Consider the following 21,328-nt stretch of genomic DNA (forward strand, 5'->3'; position numbering starts at 1 on the left):
AAGCTGGTTATAATACAGGAAGGAATCCAGAGCTACCAAGTAACCGTTAAACAATAATCTACTTTAATGGTAATATGACAATGCAATACAATCAATACAGTACAAATTCAATACAGTTACCTTTGGGATCCCGAATTTACCTGCACGTGAGCCAGCCAGAGGAAAGAGACTGAACACAGCGTGTGTCTCTGTTTTTATACTTAACCCTTAAAGACCTAGACGGAATTTTCGCCTGCCTGACTCTCCTGTATTTATTTGTTTCTCCTAACCTGTTCTAACCTTTTCTTGCAGTCAGCATCAAGTGCCTTACCTCATTTGATTCAGGAGAACCTCTAGTTCAAGTCTGGCTAATTTGAAGTCCAAATTTTACCATAACTTTGTGTGATAATGGCTGAATTTACCAGCACTTTTCAAAAACGCCAGTACAAATGTTGTGTTTTTTTACTGTTTACTCCGCCAGGAACATAGGGATTTTCTTTTTTATTATTTACAAAGCTGCATTTAGATGTTTTAGGCTTTCAAATTAAATTTCATCTGCATATTATGTTCCCTGAGCAAGTTACAGCTATTTATTACAATATTATCCTAGGCGTTTTTCACTGAAAAACACCTAGGATCATATGGAATAATTAAAACGAAATGTATTTCCATATTTAAATGACTGATCATGTTTCTTCTGTCAAAAAAAGGTTGAGAGAGTAAACAATTAAACCATAACAGATGACATTGCAACAAAAATAACTTGTTTCAGAGATATATATTATAATTTGAACATTGAAATACAAACACAAACAGTGAAACAAATTCAAAGTGCAAATTAACAAAGTGCAAATTATATTAAAACTATAAACAAAGTATTAGGAATATATAGAAAGTGCAAAAGTACAAAGAGCAAATGATCTTCAAACTATAACCAAAATATTAGAAAAATATATAAAGAGCAAAGGAAATGTATCAAGATTCATCATGGTCTGGGTCGCTCAGATGTACAGCTCTGCTGATTGCCATGAACCTGTCTCTTGTCATGATAGAAGCAGGAAAGAGAACACTCAGGTGTGATCCCTTCCTCCAGTAGTCTCTTACTTTGAGCAGTTTTAGAAGTGCCATGAACATCATAAGGCCGACATACATGAGGAATTTTACCGGCTTTCCCAAACAAACTTTTCCCCCTTAGCCTGCTCCTTTTCAGCATTTTTGTTTGTGTTCTTGCAGATGATATTTACAGCTTGGTTGTTAAAACAATTTCTAAATATTTGTGCAGGAGTATACTCCACACCAACAAAACCTTGGACTCCAGGGGCTCTTTTCGGGCAAAAGTGTGGTAGTTGTTGGGCAGTATCTGGCACGTTCCAAACAGCTCCTGGCTCTTCTGGGGTCAGAGATGTTTTTTTCCCTTTCCCTCTTCCTCTCCCTTTCACTGTCAGGGGGGCTGGCATTGGTTTGGCCTTTTTTCTGGATGCTGCACCCTCCTGGCCGCATTCTTTTCCCTCTCGGTTTGAAGGAGGCCTACTGATGGGGACAGTGGCTTGTGCATCCCCTCTCTCATCCTCTGTCCTAAAATAAAAGGGAGGAAAATATACAGATATAAATGTCTGAATTTATTTTATTTCCTTTATTGCTTTTATTTCTCCAGTGTCATCCTATCTGTTTTCTAAACACAGTCTCAACTTTTGATTTGATTCACACTTTATCCCTCTGCTAACATTACTAGTTGATGGAATCAGTAACTGAATTGTAATGCAATGAATATAATAACATTAGACCTCATAACAAACAACCAAAGAGGGCAAGCGGAATGAGGCAATAAATGAAAGGTATTGCTTGACGTTTTTTTACTGAAATAAATAGTAGCCTCTATTGATAGTGAATCTTGAGCTCAGGACTTCACTTTATGACACAATTACGGCAAATGGCCATCCATTATAAAAACTCTTAGGACTAATTATTTTCGGCGTTATACAGCAACAACAACCGATAAATGCAACACAAACAATAAGAAATAAGCAAAGTTACTCACTTTTTTATCTTCGAAGGGATCAATCCCGTGATCATACTCCTCTTCCTTGCCAGTTGTCAGCTTCAGAATCTGAGGAATCCACCGCTGCATCGCTAAGCGGTCCGCCAGACAAAATAAATTCTACGGTTTCTTCCGTAGTGTAACGCCGTTTTGACATGTTGGTTTGAATTTGTCTTGGGATATGTGTGTGTGTGTGTGTGTGTGTGTGTGTGTGTGTGTGTGTGTGTATATATTTGTGTGTGTGTGTGTGTGTGTGTGTGTGTGTGTGTGTGTGTGTGTGTGTGTGTGTGTGTGTGTGTGTGTGTGTGTGTGTGTGTGTGTGTGTGTGTGTGTGTGTGTGTGTGTGTGTGTGTGTGTGACTGTATCTAGATATCTTGTGTTGTATGTATTTCTCTTACGCTGGCAGAATTACTCTTCTTTAGTATTACTCTCTCGTCTCTCTGTTTCTCTTTGTTTATCTCCCGCCGCCAAAAACATACACAGCAACCTATGTTGATTGGTCGAGAAGATGGTAGCATGGGCAGAGGTTTGCCTGGACCTTTACATTTTAAACCTATCCGGACACAGGGGGGTGGGACTTAGTCTAAAACCTTGGCTGTTTGGCTCAGACAGAGGGGCCGCGTGGGTCTCCTTGACGAATCAAGGCTGTAAAATGTGATAACTTTGCCCCGATCACGTCGGAGCCTCTAAATCCCGGAAAAGGACATAGTGATACCAGCAAAAAGCCTAGAATAGCCGCTTTACCTCACTTTTTAAATCAGATGGATAGAATTAGCGGTTAAAAAGTTATTAAGCATTTTAGAACGCTACCTCTTTGAAGCCGCGGGCGGCTCGCTCGGCCTTTAAGGGTTAACAATGGGAGGAGTTATCTGATCCTCCCTTTGGACCTCCTTGATTATATCACAAACACCTCAGAGTTATCTGATCCTCCCTTTGGACCTCCTTGATCATATCACAAACACCTCAGATCTTAGGTTTCCCCAATCACTGTAGCTCAGTTCCATTATCTCTAGATCTAAGTTGAATGCAAATCAATACATGCTCTCACCTTCCTTTGTCCTCAAAAACACATGTCAACAGGCCCCAAATCCAGCTCACAGTTTTACACAAATTATTTCCCATTTTAAGCTTATTCATAGTTTGCTAACATGAATACATACAAATATTTCACTACAGTTGGCAGATGGCGTACATCTCTAATTTAACAAGGATTTTACACCAACCCTTATAATGCTGTTACACTCGGTCACCAATCCCCGTGGGGAGGACCCGGGTTCCAAATTAAGCCTGGGACCATTCACCGTGTTATACCCTCGGACTCCCCCTTTCAACTCTCGTCAATAAAAGGAACTGGAGGCCGAAAAATATCAAAAAAATAACAAATGTGTAATATGTTGTGAAATACTCATACAAATACATTGTAGCAACTAAAACTAATTGTAGAACATTAGTACATTAACTATTTTGTATTTTGAAACTATAGTTTAACACATAATAGCCTATGTAGGCTACAGTGTACGTAGACTCAATATGTAGAGTTCCTAAGGCCAATATCGGTGTTCTTTTTTCATTAATGACCACCTCGCTGCACATTATCTAGCTTATTACATGGATACATACTAAATAAACCAACAAATTGATTGAGAAATTAATTTAATGATTTAAAATTGATTGTTTTACATCTGCTAAGAAAAAAAATAAGAGTTTCACGGCGTACCAACTACTGGAACTGGGGCGTCAGCAACGTAACTTACAAAAGACGGCAGCACTGATGGAGGTTTTCTGTAACTGTCCAAGTCTGATCACATTTTCTTTTCCAATAACTAGTCTTTAAACACTGCCAGAGCCCATATGTCCCTGTTAGTGTTCACTTCTTGTCTTCTTCTGCTGTTCCTGTTTAATTCCAGTCTTTCTTCTTCTGCTGTTCCTGTTATTGTTTTTCTTCTACTGTTCCTGTTAGTGTTTACTTCCTCTCTGTCTGATTTATCCGACGTCCAAGGCGACAGGCTATCCATCATGAATCCAACGTTTTGTGCCCTCAACAACTATAAAAATGACAACTGACTTTAAATGTACCGGACTTCTTTCTGCGGATTGATATGACTGCACATAGTGACTTGATCCTCCTTAGCAACTGTTTGTTTTCCTTAGCAGCTGTGTTAACAATAAATAACAACCTCTGAAATGTCCAACTTGACCAATCAGAATTTAGTATTTGATTTAGCTGTGTAATAATCCTGATTGATATTGTAACTCTAGATTATAAATTGATTATATGTTCAGTAACATCTATAGAATATCTATGCATATTGTATTTGGATGGCTTTCTTAAACTAGTTGAATTGTCTTTTTCTTTGATGGATCAAGTAAACAAACTAAAACAACAGTGAGTAATAAAAAGTGATCTCTGATGTCACTAGGATGACCCTGGAAGACTTCTGTAGGTTCTATAGTGATCTGGACATCTGCTGCCTGTCTCCCGACTTCCTTGATGGAAATACATCTTGCCACTGGAAGACCTCGCGCTATGAGGGCCGATGGGTTGGAACTGCCGGAGGATACACGAATAATACGGGTACTTACAGAAAACTAATCTCAACTAATATACTATATAAAAAACTTCAATCACTTGCTAAAACAGCTAACCATCTTTTTTAATTAGACGATACAGAAACAGCTTAAGTTTTATGAAGTTTCATCCAATCGCACATTGTGAATAAGACCATTAGTGTGCCGTCTTTTTGGGTCCTGCTCAATTTTAATTTGACGAATAATTCCGGTGGTCAGATTTAATACAGCCCGCAGCTTCGGTCTTATAATATATTACTTATGGCCCACTAGCAGTGTCAAACAGAATAAATCTTTAAAATGTAATTCCTCCTTTCACCGCATGGTGGCAGCACCTCTCTGAGGGGCCTTACAAATGCCGGAATTTAAGCCGATGGTGTTTGCGTTTGCCTTTTTCTGTTAAACATAACAGTCGAGAAAATAATTTCCCTGTGAGGGATTAATAAAGTATGTCTTCTTCTTAAAGACGCTGTATTTTGGTATTTCCTGGTTTGTTTTGGGTGGATCCGCTCTAAAACCCGGAGCGTACTTTTTGAATTGCTATGATGATACTATTTGTCAGACCTGACTTTGACTGGCACCCCACTTTATTAAAAAATAGTTCAAACCAGCTTCAAAGTCTGAGGTATTCCATATAATCTGTTCAATGTTGTCTGACTATCCAGATATGAATGGAAGGCAGAATTGTGTTTTTAGAGTTGTTCACGCCTGAGAGGCTTGTATTTGATTCCATTGTCATTTCAAAAATAAAGATAATTGTGACAATGAAAATGGTGATATTACAGTGTATTTGTACGTTACTTTCATGATTAAAAATGGCCCCCGCCATATTCACACTTTCAAATCTGACCCTCTTTGAAAAAACTTTGGACACCTCTGACATAAGGAGATCCTTTGGTTATAACTTTTTTAAATCTGTAATATTTGCCTTCCAGACAGTTTCTGGACTAATATGCAGTACCAGGTCAAGATTGAGGAATTACTCTGTGAATGTTCTGGGAAACAGGGTGAGAAGATCATGCTGTTGTCTCTGATGCAAAAGCCTGACAAGAGGAACAGACGCCTGGTCTCAGCATTGGATTCTATGCATTTGAAGTAAATATCACTCATTGTGTTTGTCCCATTGCAGAGATCTTTATGATGTATAATGCAAAGACATGATAACAAGTTGTTAGAGATACTGACATTAACCTGTTAAGCCCTGAGCCTGTTTTTCAGGTTTCTGGCTGGAAAATGACATGCCTACAAATAACAATATCGTCACTTCTAAAAAGGGGTAAATTAATATTCTTTTTTCTCAAAGTAATGATACACCTGTGAGTTGGATGCAGAAAAGTCAGAATCAATATAGATGTTTTTATTTTAAAGTAAATTCAGATTGAACATAGTAAACAAATATAAATTATGGTTTTCGTCCAAAAAAAAAACATTACTTAAAGTGAAAACCACCCTTGAACGATGGGATGGTAGACTAAAAGCTTTAGGAATCCAAACTATCCATCCATCCATCCATCCATCCATCTTCTCCCGCTTATCCGTGGTCGGGTCGCGGGGGTAGCAGTTCCAGCAGAGAGCCCCAAACTTTCTTTTCCCTGGCGACATCAACCAGCTCTGACTGGGGGATCCCAAGGCGCTCCCAGGCCAGCGAAGAGATATAATCCCTCCACCTGGTCCTAGGTCTACCCCTTGGTCTCTTCCCAGTTGGACGTGCCTGGAACACCTCCCTAGGGAGGCGCCCAGGTGGCATCCTAACTAGGTGCCTGAACCACCTCAACTGGCTCCTTTCGACGCGAAGGAGGAGCGGCTCAACTCCGAGTCCCTCCCTGATGACCGAACTTCTCACCTTATCCCTAAGGGAGACACCAGCCACCCTGCGGAGAAAACCCATCTCGGCCGCTTGTATCCGCGATCTCGTTCTTTCGGTCATGACCCATCCTTCATGACCATAGGTGAGGGTAGGAACGAAAATGGCCCGGTAGACAGACTATAACATATAATAAGTACCCTGTATCAAGATTGATGCAAAACAAGTGAAAACCCCACCTCTGGGGTCATTTGGGTGTATTTGCCATATCTCTGGAACCCATCGGTCGATTTTGATGATTGAGCCACCCTTTGAACCGTAAGAGCCAACATAATCGAGAGGGAGTTTCTAAATCCATCTAAACATTACCATTGGTGAATGAGAGTGATGCGCAGCCAGCATGCCCAAAACCGGAAGCTGGGTTACAGCTCTCATACACTATATGAAAACTACTCTTATTGACATAAATGTTATGATGGATTATCAGTAATCATTTCAAAGTGACACAGAGACATTGGATTAACCTTCAGCAGTGTGTTTTTTTATGTATTTCTGCTAAACCCAGTGGTGCAATTTGGACCTGCGACATGTTTAATATTATTAATAATTCAATAGAGAATAGTAAAGCTATTGCTGCTCCCACTTTGCAGCAGCGCAGCATAGTTAGTTACTGCTCTATTTGTCAAAAATGGTACTAGCGAGTGTTACAATAACTGTCGTTAGGCTCCCGCCATTGCTGACCCGTGACACATCGTCTAGGTCTAGGATCACCGTGCAGTGGCTCTGTGTGCAGCAGAGCCTTGTACGATGGACCACCGCCTCACGCCAGAGTCCTGCATCGGGGCGGGTACCCGACGGGTGACCCGCAAAAAAAGTGATTCGCGGGTGGTATTTTTTCAAACGCTTTTTTCCAGGTTCGGTTCTGGGTATCACAAAGATGATGCGGGTCGGGTCGCGGGTGTTGCATAATAAATATATCAATAATAATAATAATAATTTAGTTTAATGTTTAAATCTTCAGACCTCTCCCCCGCAGGACCGCGCATATATCCTTTATTTAACCAGGTAAAAGACTCATTGAGATTAAAATCTCTTTTCCAAGAGTGACCTGGCCAAGAGGGGCAGCATGTACGAAGTTACAACAGATAAAACACAGACACGACAGGCAGACAAATACAGCTGTGAAACACAAATAAAATGGCACATTAGCCAGTCAATATGCGAAGTAAAACAAACTAGCCTATTAAAAATCATTCAAAACTGGCAACATTTAAAACGATTTTAGGATATACGAGCATTCACATCTACCAATGGTGTCGTGTTCTCTGTCCTTTAAGATGGACCTGAATTCCCCCATAGTGATTACATCTGAGAATTTTCAGCTCCTTCTGTACATTGTTCCAAGCTGTGGGGGCAGCATAACCACCTCTGCAGCGCATCAATCTGCTGCTGAGTGCGCCACATTCGAAATGGCTGAGGTGAAGCTCTCTAGCGGAGAATACAGCATTTTCAATAACACTTCCTCAAGAGCGAAATCCAACGTCTGGGAGGCTTTTGGTGTCATCCTAGATGGAGAAAATAACCAACATGCCACGCTTTTTGAGACAAATATGCAACTGCGTGTGTTAATAATTGCACGTTTTCACTGCTCATATAGGCTATGCGGGTTCGGGTCGGGTTGCGGATCTTGCGCCGACGGGTCGGGTTGCGGAACTAATTGGCAATATGTGCGGGTAACGGGGCGGGTTCGGTATTGCACGTCGCGGGTGCGGGGCTGGAGCGGGTCTTGAAAATCAGACCCGTGCAGGACTCTGCCTCACGCTCGCTTCCTCGTTGATCCGGCCTGAGTTCAGCTTCCCTTCTTCCTCTTTCGTCACGCAGTATCGTTTTTTTCGGTTCTCCCGGTTCTTTCTGGTATGCCTACGTGTGCCGGGCCCTCACTTAAACAAGACACCAGCCAATCTGCGTAGCCCCCTGGAAGACTTGGAATGAAGCAGGCCAATCACGCCCTCCTCGTCCCGCTGATACACACCAGCTCGAACTCAACAATCAATAACCCACAGTCCATTTAATCCTTTTCATGATTTCATGTTTATTCACACTTCAGATTTCTAATACAAACGCATACACATGAAAACAGCAAATCACTACTTCTCGTATCAACCGACCGACAACACAGAGGCATGATTGAGCAACAAGTTTACCAGACGATTGACATCAGACATGTGTATTTCAGCTGTGAAGAAACCACAGTCACAGCCTCTGTAAGGCCAAAACCACAAGTGTATTAACAAAATATAAAATCCGTTACCAGGGGAGGAAGTAAGTACAGGTTGTGTTGGGGGTATTACCGTATACGGCCTGCGAGACCATTTGGTGTGGCCGTCGAGGTAATTTATAAACACACGCAAAAAAGAAAAAAATTAAAGAAATCTAGACCGCAAAATAATTAAACAAGTGAGTACCTGTTTTTCCTGGCCAAGGTCAGGGTCCGTGAACACAACACAAGCCTAACGTGTCATCACGTGGTATGTCTGACAGGAGTAGTGTTCTGACGGAGAGCACTAGAACGCAGCTCCGCTCCGGCACTTCCAAAAATTGCAGTACCCATAAGGAGCCGTACACATGCTGCAGTTTTTGCGTGGCTGTGTCTTAGTTGAAAGCCCAGTGGCGATCTGTTCATCTGTCATACTGATCATACAGTCAATAACTTTGTTGTTATTAGCATCTGGTTAGCTAGCTATGCTAACGAATATAAGAAGCTTTTTCTCCAACCAGTGAGGTAAAGGCACATCTTTATATGATCATTATAATTATAAAAAAATAAGAGAATAAAGTAAACAGGTATAAAATACTATATCACAGTAAAAAAAAGTTGTTATTAATAAACAAGAATACAGTTTGAAAGGGGAGTGATTTGTAAAATATCCATAAAGAAAAAGAAAATCTGTTTACAGTTCTGTTTCATCTGGGTGTTGAGAGATGTATCCATAGATCTACTAATGTTGCTCTCAAAGAGCACCAGATTGATGCTTTTAACTTCAACATTTAAAAAAAAATCTTCCCGGACCCCCCTAGAGGAGGTGAGGTCCCCCCCACTTAAATCATGTTCACATGGATAGGAGTCTAAATACATTTGCACACATCTTGTGTCCATATCTTTCTGTTTGGGTGGTCATGCCACAACCGTGCACGTGCATGCATGCGTGAGTCATGGTAAGATATCTGGATTAAGAGGTTGCTTTTTCTTTGCACAGCATGAAAGAAAGGTGAAATGAGTGGGCTGTGATTTTAGTATTTTTAAGCAGAGGTCAATAATTTGTACGGCCTTCGGAGGATGTTGAAAACATTGAAATGGCCCTTGAGAGGAAAAAGGTTCCCCACCCCTGATCTATAGGATTACCTGTTCTCCATCTAGTACTGTTGCAATTCTGCCGCCTTGTGGCTAATCACAGTACAGCCACCTGGTTTCATCAGAATCAGACAATGTTATTTTAACAGTTGATGCATTTTAAAATGAAAAATAAAAGCATTAAAATAAATTAAAAATATGAAAATTGAAAACTATTACAATAATACTTAACATGTGCATAGTGTAATACAGTCATAATATCAACATAATGCCTTGTGTGGGGTTTAAATTCATCAGCTGGTACCAGAGTTCCCGTTAGAATATTTTTTCGCCGGTCAACATGTCCGTTAAAGTTTAAATCTTCCGGACAAAATGAGAAAAGTGCCGGTCAAAGGTCTTCTTTGTTATTTATTGTGCTTTAAAACAAATTGATATGATTCGATATTAAACAAACTAATTATAGTATATTAACTACATTATTCAAAAGTGAACAGTAATTTACAATAACACGGGAATAATAAACGGAGTGCTCTCCCTCTCCTGACAGCCCGTCAGTATCATGCAGCTCGCGGATCAGTAATGAGTGACCCGACAGTAAAACTAAACATATCTATAACTAGTTACGGTAGTTTGAGAAGTCATTAAAATAGCTACGTGTGATATTCTAACCTGGTGTGTGTTTTGTCCGCTCACCGCTGCATGTGATCATGCAGAGCTGCGTGTTGACTCGTTAGCAGCAGCTGATCTCTCTCTCCCGTCAGATTAGACTTCACTCGCGTTTATGTCCATATCGATCAGATCCAGCTAGTTCTAGCTAATGATATGACTACCTGCTTATTAAAAGACACCTAAACAATTAGCGTCACTATGCAACCGGGTGAGGCCGCAAAGTATAGCGCAGCATTATGCATTTGTTTACATGCCCACCGGAACCTCGAGGCATTACCAACAGATCAACGCACAATCAACCCATACAGGACATCTCTTTCTCCACATTAAGTGTTAGACATTAGAATTGACTCTTCTTGTCTGTCACATACTCTTTTGTCTGTCACATAAGTGGCGCAAGTTGCGCAACTGATGTGGTATTGTGCTAAGCGGAAATGATTTTGAACGGACACTTTGACCGGAGAGATTTAGATTTGCCGGTCTTTAGCATATTTTATCGGTCGTAGTCCGGTAATTACCGGCTAACGGGAACTCTGGTTGGTACATGTCATGTGCAGTGGCGTTTTTATATGTACAAAAGTGGTGGGGCACAAACAACTTAGATGTCTATATATAAGCTTCTGAGGTTCATGGCTGGTGAGGCTCTGACTCTTCAGGTTTACAAATATTATATTTTGACCTAAATCAAAATATCATATTATTTTCAAAAGCTTTTTTTGTCTGATTCTTCAATTAATTAACAGACAGTTCAACAAAAGGATACCCAAAAAATGTAATTGTATCATTTAAATATTGAATTGTTCTCTCTTAGTAAGATCCCATTTTCAATCAAATTGCAGTCTTACCTTGACATGAAGATGAAGTCCATTTGCCTATCCTTCTGGACAAAAATCTCTATTACTTTTTTGTAAAAGTCCTCCTTATGTTCTTGTAGTTTCAAAAGTCTATCATAAATCTGATCTAATCAATAGATTTATGATTCGAAAATTATAAAAGTAGGGTAGACATGTGGATATTATCCGGCTGAACAAAACGTGCATTTATCTAACAGGTTTGTTTCCCACAGATCTTATTTTGAGCTATTTTCTAAAATCCTATGGAGAAATATCATTGCTTTTTTGTGGAGGGAAGCCATGCGCAGTTTATTTCCGGGTTTTAGGACGCCTCACTGCAGCTCTCTCTCCTCCTCTTCACACACCACACTTTTCGCGGCACACGTACTTACAGCCAATCAGCTCTGAATTATGTGAGATGACGTATGGTGGGGATGGCAGCACTATGCCCCTATGGTCATTATTTTTTTGCCACACACATTAAATAGGACAATACTCTGAGCATGCGCAATGTAGTTTTTACAGTCACCATTGACTTAAACGGAGAGGGAGGGGCAGGATCGGGTTTTGTCCCACATGGCTCAAAACAGCTCAATAGGCACACACTGTAGACACTAATTAGAAGAACACAGACTAAAACAGCAATGTACAGACGAATCAGATGAATAAACATGATCTTAAAATATATTTTATATATTTTTTAATTTATCTTTTGCATTTTTTTGTAATCATTACTTTTAATACTTTCTGCTGACACTAGGTGGGGCTGTGCCCCACCTGCCCCTAATGACCAGTCACCACTGGTCATGTGTGGTAATAGGCCGCAAGGTGAACCTCGAAAAGTCCTTTAGAAAAGAAATCCCGCTCCACAGAAGTGAAACTACACAATCTTTAGTTCATAAAAAAGAACGATTCATGCTTATCCACCAAAAAAAAATTCGTCGCTAAAATTCCTGCCAATTCTTCTAGGCACGTAATTATTGGCTGAACTATTCCCTTCGAAGCGTAATAATATCTTGGTCCAAAGTCGTGCCACGGTTCATCACGTGATCGTGCTACACCAATTGGGTAGCTGCATATTGTCAACAGAAGTGAAAGATGGCGGCCGCCATGGTTTCATCGAGTAGCGGAGACGAGGAAAACGCACCAGAAAGTCTCAAAAAGTCAAAATTGTCAACACACAAACATTGTTACATGCATATTACGTCTGTGAAGCACGAAAAGGTTGATTGTTTTACCAATACAAGATGGAATACGTACAGGACAAGCTTACAACGGTCGCTCGGCTTGAAGGGAGACTCTCGGAACGTGGTGGCTGAAAACCACAAGCACTGTCTTGATTTCGAGTTCGAAGATATTCCTGAGGACGCTGGCTTCCACCACACATGCTACATAAGGTTTACCGACACAAAGGCCATGACGAAGGTGGAAAGACGGCTCGCACGTGAGGGAGATCAAGACGTTAGGGAGGACCTTGAGGTCGAGCCCATCCCATCGACGTCTCGCAGCACGTACCGAAGCCAAACAGAGAAGCTACGATCAAGGTCAGGCCTGCCAATCGCAGGCTCTGGCCCCGTCCTTCCTGCCCTGTGCATTATATGCAAGATGAAGGAGAAAATGATCATCAAAGCAGGCAAGCGACAAAGGGATCAACTGTGTAAGGCTGAAACATTAAAAGCAGGTAAGCAAACCCCCTCCCCCACCCACACACCACACACACACTACACACACACCACACACACACACACACACACATTCTCTGTGGTTGAATAACTGAAAGGTACAATTATGTGTGAGAGATACGTCAACAAACTCATTGAGTTGTCCTTTTTTTCCGTTTAGGCAAATTGCAGAAAGCTGCTGAGAAGAAAGATGACCAAAGTGTTCTTTTACATATAAAAGACAAAGACTGTGTGGCTCTGGAGGTGCGGTACCACAAAAGCTGTTACAGTCAGTACACCATGTTTTTGCTGAGACCTGACAAACCAGAGACAGAACAGTAAGTTATTTCTCCTTGGATTGCTTTACCTATTTGCACTACCACCAGACTGAAGTCCAGGTGTGTGTCGGCGATGGCTATATATATATATACACATACACATACTTAACATTATAAGTAAACATCCAATTTCCTTCTGTTATATGTGCACACAATCACAACACTTATTCATTTATCCATTTATTTACTTCTCATTCATGTGTTGTAGGGATGAGGCAATGTTTGATGCCAGTTACAAGCTGTTCTGTGAGAGGAACATCCGCCAGAGGCTGCTTGTCAACAATGAGGTGCTTAGAATGGGCCAGCTGAGGCAGGCCTTCATTGACATGGTGAAAGCAAACGAAGGTGTTGATGCTTCAAACTACAGGTAACTGCAATGTAATACAAGTCTTATTATTTATCATGTGCAAGGCCAGCTTTAAACAAAATGTGTATGACAGGCCTGTTTGGAGAAACCCCCATGATGTGTAGTGTGTAGTGTTGTTTGTGATGATGTGGGCCTTTATTTGGCTTCTTTGGTGTTACATGTGCTGTATGGCAGATAGGTTCTAGTCTGTAATGTCTTGTATCACCTCCACCACTCTGCTTTTGATGGTACTCCTGTGACTCGTAATTGTCACTGTTTTGTTGTGTTACAGACAGGATCTGTTGAAGAAGAGGCTGGCTCAAGATTTCCCTCAGCTAGCGTTTCACATGCCCACCAAACGCAACGTCTGCGAACTGGTTTTTGCTGAGACTCTGTCAAAGGATGCACTCGTGGACATGCTACCAGATCCATCCGGTACGGAAACAACACAGTCCAGTGAATTGAGCCAGACAGACAGCGACAATGAAACAGGGAGAACAAAGTGCCAAACAACACATGAGGACACAAGGACACTGTATACAGCAGCGTTGTTTTTGAAAAGACTGCTTAGTGACACTCCTGGCATGTCATGCCCATGGCCTCCCACTTCTGAAAATGTAAATGTCACTGAATCTCAAACTGTTGTCCCCATTGGACTATACAATCTGCTCAGCTGGATTATAGGTTCCACTGAGGAGCCAACACTGGATCATTATGTCAACATTGATGATGACGTACATTTGAAAGTGTTGTCTGTTTGTCAAGACATTGTGTACCTTGCTTCCAAGGGCCGCAAGCAGACACCCAAGTCCTTGGCTTTAGGTTTAACTGTTCGACATTTAACTGGATCATCACGCATTGTATCACTGCTTAACAGACTGGGACATTGTGCATCATGGGACACAGTTTTGAGTCTAGACACTAGCCTTGCCCAACTGACACTAGTAGAAGGCAGAGACAAAATACCGAAGGGATTCTCAAAGCGGACACCCACAACACTTGTGTGGGATAACATTGACTTTGGTGAGGAGACACTATCGGGTCGTGGAACTACTCACCATACAAATGGAATTATGCTCCAGAGTGTGCCCGGCGAGCCTATGTCCACAGCAATCAGACAGCCACTGAGAAAGGGAGTTACCTCATTCATAGCCCCCCCCCCCCCAATGCCTATACAACCTTACCATCAGTCCAAAAGGCAAGGGCCACAGAACTTGTGTCAACCAGTGCAGTCAGCGACATGCAGAATGGACACCCACTTTGCTGTACAAGCTGAAATGGCATATGCTTTTGTGAAGTCCACATGTACGGATAGTTGTACAATCCCAAGCTGGACAGGGTTCCATACACTGCTTCAGGATGAAAACACTCTGCAGAAGTCCGCATTGTATTATCTTCCAGTCATTGAAGCCTCACCAACAGAGATGTCAACAGTCAACACTATCCTGAAGCGAAGTGTCCAGATTGCTGACCAGCTAGAACTGGATCATATAGTTTTAGTGTTTGACCAGGCTATATATGCCAAAGCACAGCAAATACGCTGGAAGGATGTTGAGTTTACAAAGCGTCTAGTGATTAGACTAGGTGAATTCCATACATGCATGTCCTACCTGAGTATTCTAGGCAAAAGGTTCGGAGATGCAGGACTGCAAGATATCCTCATTGAATCTGAAGTTGTTGCCCCAGGATCCATCAATGGGGTACTCAATGGCCATCACTACAATCGCAGCATGAGGGCTCATAAACTTCTATATGAGAGTCTGCAGCGCATCCGGTTTATCACCTTCATGGACTCCTTGCCACCCCAAGAGAGAGCTGCGTGCATGGATGTCATCACTGAGATGGAATGTGCCTTTCCAGACAGATTGATGGATGTTTTGAGTGCAGATCAGAGGTTTGATAATATGTGCTCGAAATATGCAGACTTTGTGCAGAGGAGGAGTACAGAGAATGCAACATTTGCTTTCTGGAGCTCATACATTGACATGATGCAGCTACTCCTCCTGTTTGTGAGAGCAACGCGAGAATCAAACTGGCAGCTTCACCTGTCAACCGTCCGGTTAATGATGCCATGGTTTTTTGCCTACGATAGAGTAAATTACGCTCGATATTTACCTGCATACTGGCTGGAAATGATGAATCTGCCTGTCACACATCCCTCTTGCCACAGTGACATGAATGTGAAAGGCCAGTGGACTGTCCAGCGACAAAGTGTTCATGGATTTGCCTCCATTGCTTGCGACCAGGCTATTGAGCAAACGCTTAACAGAGATGCCAAGACCAAAGGTGGCTGGACAGGGATCACACAAAATCGGTCTGCAGTGTATCGCTGGATACTGTCACAGCATGAAAGAGCCGCGATAGCAAGACAGTGTGAATCAATGGCAGGGATATCTCCTGAGCTACGGACAAGAAAAGACCTGGACAAGACACGCATCTCTGCTGATGCAAAGGCTGTGAGTAGAATCTTGGACACTATTGATTCCATGCTCAACCCTTTTGATGTACACCAACACGGCATTGTGTGTCTTAGCTCTGGAAGAGTAGCAACAGGAGAAATCACAAAGGATTTGCTTGTTGCCTCAGAAAAGGGTGAAAATGCTGTAAAGGAGTTTATGGAGCAGAGACTGTTATCCAAAACAGTTGACATATTTGCCCCCATAATATCACAAAAACTCAAGACTCTCAGTGATCAGAAAAAGCCCCCCAAAAAATCTGCAGCAGGCAAGGAAGTGATTTTGCGTGCTGACAAGAAGTTATTTTCCAGGCTCCTCATCCTTGGCCAGAGCAGGAAAATTGAAATGAGGGAAATTCTGTCATATTCCTTGGGAACTGTGTCATATCCATTAGCAAGTGCTGATGGTTCACTTGCCAAAACAAACAAATCAGGTCTCATGGATCTAATGCAGAGCAAAGGTGGAGAGTGCTTGGTTGACAAAGTTCCAATAGGTGGTGCCATTCTTTTTGATGGCATGGCAGTCATGCAGGCCATGCCATCCAGACCAGCAACATTTGGAGAGCTTGCAGAGACCATACTGCAGAGCATACTCCAACTTGCTTTGCATCACAAGTGTACACGCATTGATTTTGTCACTGACCGGTATCCACCCATCAGCATCAAAAGCCTAGAACGGTCCCGTAGAGCTGATGCAGGGTCACAACTAATAACAATCTTCAGCCCAGATCAGAGAACTCCAACCCAGTGAAAGAAGTTTCTCTCTGACGGAAAAAATAAGGAAGCACTGGCCGAATTCCTTTATGTGGCATGGACACATGCAGACCTCACAACAGTGGGTAAAAACCTCAGCTTGTACATTGCCCATCAAAATCAATGCCACTGTGTAACTGTCATGGAGGGTGTACAGTCTGTTGATGTTGTTGAAGACCTGCAGTGTGATCATGAGGAATGTGACACACGGGTGTTTTTACATGCCCAACATGCTGCACAGGAGCACAAAGCTGTCATCATCAAGAGCTCGGACACTGATGTGGCAGTCATTGCTGTAAGTCTGCAGGCAGATTTGCCATGCAGCTTATATGTGTTCACAGGGACTGGCAACAGGACACGGATCATTGACATTGCCATGGTGTCATCAGCTCTCGGAACCAGTGTGTGTTCAGCCTTGATTGGAATTCACACGTTCTCTGGGTGTGACTCCACAAGCGCTTTCTATGGCAAAGGCAAAAGAAAGTCATTTGCTGTTGCATGTGAGAAAGATGACTACCTTAAGGCTTTCAGAAGTTTAGGTACTAACTTTGACTTGGAGCAATCAACATTTGCACTTCTTTGCCGGTATGTATGTCACCTGTATGATCAGCCAGCAGCCGAACATGTAAATGATGCTAGGTACAAGGCTTTCTGTATGGCATCATCGGCCTTGCCAGAATTAAGCATTCCCCCTACTCATGATGCCCTCCATCAGCACTGCAAAAGGGCAAATTACCAGGCAGCAATAATGAGGTCCTGTCTCAAAAGAGAAATGAATGCTCCATCACCTGCTGGATATGGTTGGGAAATAGAGGATGGGAACTTACACGTCACCTGGATGACAAGAAATCCTGCCCCTGACAGTGTGTTGCATGTGATACACTGCAGCTGCAAAGAGTCTGCCTGTGAGAAAGGCAGATGTTCATGCTTCTCTGCAGGACTCTGTTGCACAGACTTATGTCGTTGCTCAAATTGTGCAAATAAAAAAGAAACAGAGGAAGAGAACGATGACTGCCCTGACACTGACAGTGAGGAATAGGAATAAAAGAGCCTTCTTTCCATCTTTCTTAAGCTCTTTTCTGTTCTTTTGGTTTTAGTGCCTGGCCGACGCGCTCACACATCACTCATAGATACGTTTGTTTTTGGTACTAGAACAGAGTATAATCAGCAGGACTCTTTTAACCAGCTGAGGCAATCACAGCACCAATCAGCCGCTCCGCCCAGCCTGACACCAATCAATTATACTACATTACATGTCCTTCTACTGTTTTCTATGTCATACCTTTTATATTTGTAATAAATCTCGTTTTTATGGTTCATCAGTGTTGTTTTCATTTGTGGAGGGATGAATGAGTAAATAAATGAATCAATGGACATTGGTATAAGTAAGGCAAGGCAAGTTTATTTATATAGCACTTTTCAACACAAGGCAATTCAAAGTGTTTTACAAAAAATTAAAGACATTAAGAAAATGGCATTTAAAATCAGTCATTCAAAAGAAAAGCTAATAAAAGAAACATTAAAAGAAAAAATACATGGATAAAAGTTACAGTGCAGTCTAAGATATGAATAGTTCAATTAAAAGCAGCAACAAAAAGAAAAGTCTTCAGCCTGGAAGTACTGCATTTTATTGATCTAAATTACTTAACGTAACAAGTTAACCTTCTTCTTGGACGCAGAAATCAAGTCATGTTTATTTTAAGAGTGCATTTAACGTGTACAGGGTAACAACAGACAGACAAAAAGTCCTCAGTCTAATGGAATAATCCCAATGAACCTAGCGATGTGAACATGGCAGTCCAGGAATGATAGTTTGATAAATATGAGTTTGATATACTTTATTAATCCCCGTGGGGAAATTGTTTGTAGCTGGAGTTGGCTGATAAACGCTGCTAGTCAATGTTGATTCGATGGTCAACTCTGTTCCCAGATAGTAAAACCTCTCACAAATACCGCGTATATAACGCAAATACCTCGGACTTAGTGATGTATTAAGACATATGACAAAACATGAGATAAAACAAGCATACAGCACTGTTTAGAATCCATTTGGTCTGGTTTAGCGTAACCATGGCGGCCGCCATCTTTCACTTCTGTTGACAATATGCAGCTACCCAATTGGTGTAGCACGATCACGTGACGAACCGTGGCACGACTTTGGACCAAGATATTATTACGCTTCGAAGGGAATAGTTCAGCCAATAATTACGTGCCTAGAAGAATTGGCAGGAATTTTAGCGACGATATTTTTTTTGGTGGATAAGCATGACTCGTTCTTTTTTATGAACTAAAGATTGTGTAGTTTCACTTCTGTGGAGCGGGTTGAAACGATAACAGGGTTCACCTTATGGCCTATAATGGGCTTGAAAGATGTGGGTCAGAAAGGAGCTGCAACAACAACTAGTCTGATTCATCATCTGTAAAGAGGGTTGAACAGCATAATTAGCAATACAAGAAGAAAACACTGATCTCTAACAACCGGAGTATTCAGGACAGGAGAAAAGTCGTAGGTCAGGTGATGAAGTTTATGGAGTAACCTGGTGGCAACCTCATGAATGTATAAAGGATTCAAATTCAACGGTTTTATTGTCATATGCACAAAGCTACAGTGTAGAAATGGCAATGACATTCTTCTGACCTGAGCTCCTCCAACAATGCAACATATATAATAAAATACGAAAATACAAATAAAAAGTAGTACAAAAAGACTATATAAAGATAACGTGAAACAGTATTTGAGTCGAGACCGTTGTTCTTTTGGAGGTTGCTCAGTGGTCACAACCCTAACGGCCCGTCTACACTACAGGCATCGAAAAATGCTTTCAACGCTTCGCCCATTCACTTGAATGGGGTGACGTAGAAGATTTTGAATCTTCGCCGAACTGCATTGTGGGGAGCGGAGCATGGCTTTGCAAGCATCGTGAGCATCAAAAGTTGAGCAATGTTCAACTTTTGATGCTCCCGATGCTTTCATCAGCCAATCAAATCCCGTTTATGCAAATCCCGCCAGTACAAGCGTTAGCCAATCAAACCGCGTGCAAGCTGGGAGAGCCAGACCGCAGTTCATTTCCTCATATTCCAAACGAGAAATTACGGTAGCAAATCACCCGGTTCTTTCCGACCAGAACTATTTACCGGGATACAAACCGAAGGAACCAGGCATGGAGGGAGGTGGCAGAGACAGTGGGTGAAACTGGTAGGTTTTCGCCTGTTTGGGGAGTTTATATCCAGTTTACTTCGTTTTAACATTGCTATTGCTTTGTATGTCGGGGGCGGGAGATTCATGTGATTGGTTGTTGGTCGCGTTGCTCGCAAAAAATCGCCAAGCTTCAGACACGCCCAGCTTCAAGATTTTGTTATGCCTGTAGTGTAGACGGGCCGTAACCCCTCAGTCAGTTTCATGTGCAAGTGTGTGCCATGCAAATTAACGACTAGCTGATGTAGCTGTTTCTTTCTGACCCACAAGCAGATTAATAATTGTAAAGCCAATGTAATCCTCTGATATCAATCAAAATGGGTGCACCAGTCCAAAATGTCCGTTCTCATTTCAGGCACTTTATTCAGCAGACACAAGATCATCAAAGTACACCCGAACAAATGCAGATAAAACATTTTATACGACGGATTTTTGATGAAACATGTATATACTATGGTAAAAGGGGTTTCTAATTTGAAACGAAAAACATAAAACACAGTGAGACTCATTACTTTCTCACTTGACATGAAAATACGTCCAACTTCAGGCAAACTGCACTTAAGAATGTCTTGTTTTCTGCATCTCAATTCACAAAATCCCATTATCTTTCTTAGGTGGCGTTACACATTGCATCATAGACTTTTTGAATGAAAGTCAATGTGCATGTGAAACACCTGTTTGTCAATGCATATCAATCAACATCTGTGGGTGTTCCTCACCTGATGCATGCTTGGGTACTGTTAAGACGAGGTACACAAATACTGGACTCAATTGCAACGACTCACTTTTTAATGAGAAAAAATAAACAAAGTTTAAACAAAAGATCACTCTTGCGAGGACAAAATGAAGCTTTTGGTTTCTAACAAACAAAACTCTCCTCTCTGGTAACTCTCCTCTCTGGTAACACGCTGGGTCTCTGGACATGTGACGCACACTGAAACAAGACAAACTGGCACAAGACAAAGGGAGACAAGGACTATTTAAACATGAGGGAATAGGAAACAATCAGGGGCGGGGCAGACGCTGAACGATGGCGGGAAAACACACAAAGGGAGGAAGTAACAGGGCCTGAAATGAAAGACAAGAGGAAGTACAAAATAAAGCAGGGAATGGGAAAACGAGACATGACATGAAACATGGGGACTTGACGACAGACATAAATAGGCAGACAAGACAGGACGCAAAGTAACATGAACACCTGACTCTACATAGAAACCTGACTAGACTTGAAATGACAGACATAAAACAAACACAACTAACACATTTGACCAGTAGTCATCACCAGTAGTCTTAGGTGTAAAATAACAGATTATAAACGTCACACAATGATGGCATT

At 41.7% G+C, this 21,328-nt stretch overlaps 1 protein-coding gene and 1 long non-coding RNA gene across 2 annotated transcripts; one reads left to right on the forward strand and one right to left on the reverse strand.

The window, feature by feature from the left end:
- Positions 1–434: 434 nt before the first annotated feature.
- On the reverse strand, positions 435–2,236 carry LOC117562484. The gene is made up of 2 exons (XR_004571549.1): positions 2,018–2,236; positions 435–1,554 (listed from the first exon to the last, which is right to left on the reverse strand). It is a non-coding gene; the product is annotated as an uncharacterized LOC117562484 (long non-coding RNA).
- Positions 2,237–4,438: 2,202 nt separating this feature from the next.
- LOC117562482 lies at positions 4,439–16,794 on the forward strand. The gene is made up of 4 exons (XM_034240318.1): positions 4,439–4,592; positions 5,521–5,680; positions 13,451–13,609; positions 13,881–16,794. The coding sequence occupies exons 1-4, from the start codon at positions 4,439–4,441 to the stop codon at positions 16,792–16,794; spliced, it is 3,387 nt and encodes a 1,128-aa protein (XP_034096209.1).
- The last annotated feature ends 4,534 nt before the right edge of the window (positions 16,795–21,328 follow it).

This window comes from Gymnodraco acuticeps, unplaced genomic scaffold (genome assembly GCF_902827175.1).
Source record: "Gymnodraco acuticeps unplaced genomic scaffold, fGymAcu1.1, whole genome shotgun sequence".
Classification (NCBI taxonomy): Eukaryota; Metazoa; Chordata; class Actinopteri; order Perciformes; family Bathydraconidae; genus Gymnodraco; species Gymnodraco acuticeps.

Excerpts from the sequence above, each read along its gene's own strand:
- LOC117562482 (XM_034240318.1), top strand. The coding sequence starts at position 4,439 with ATGACCCTGGAAGACTTCTGTAGGTTCTATAGTGATCTGGACATCTGC. Across the intron at positions 5,681-13,450 it reads TTGGATTCTATGCATTTGAA|GGATGAGGCAATGTTTGATG; the intron begins GTAAATATCACT and ends CATGTGTTGTAG. Across the intron at positions 13,610-13,880 it reads GTTGATGCTTCAAACTACAG|ACAGGATCTGTTGAAGAAGA; the intron begins GTAACTGCAATG and ends GTTGTGTTACAG.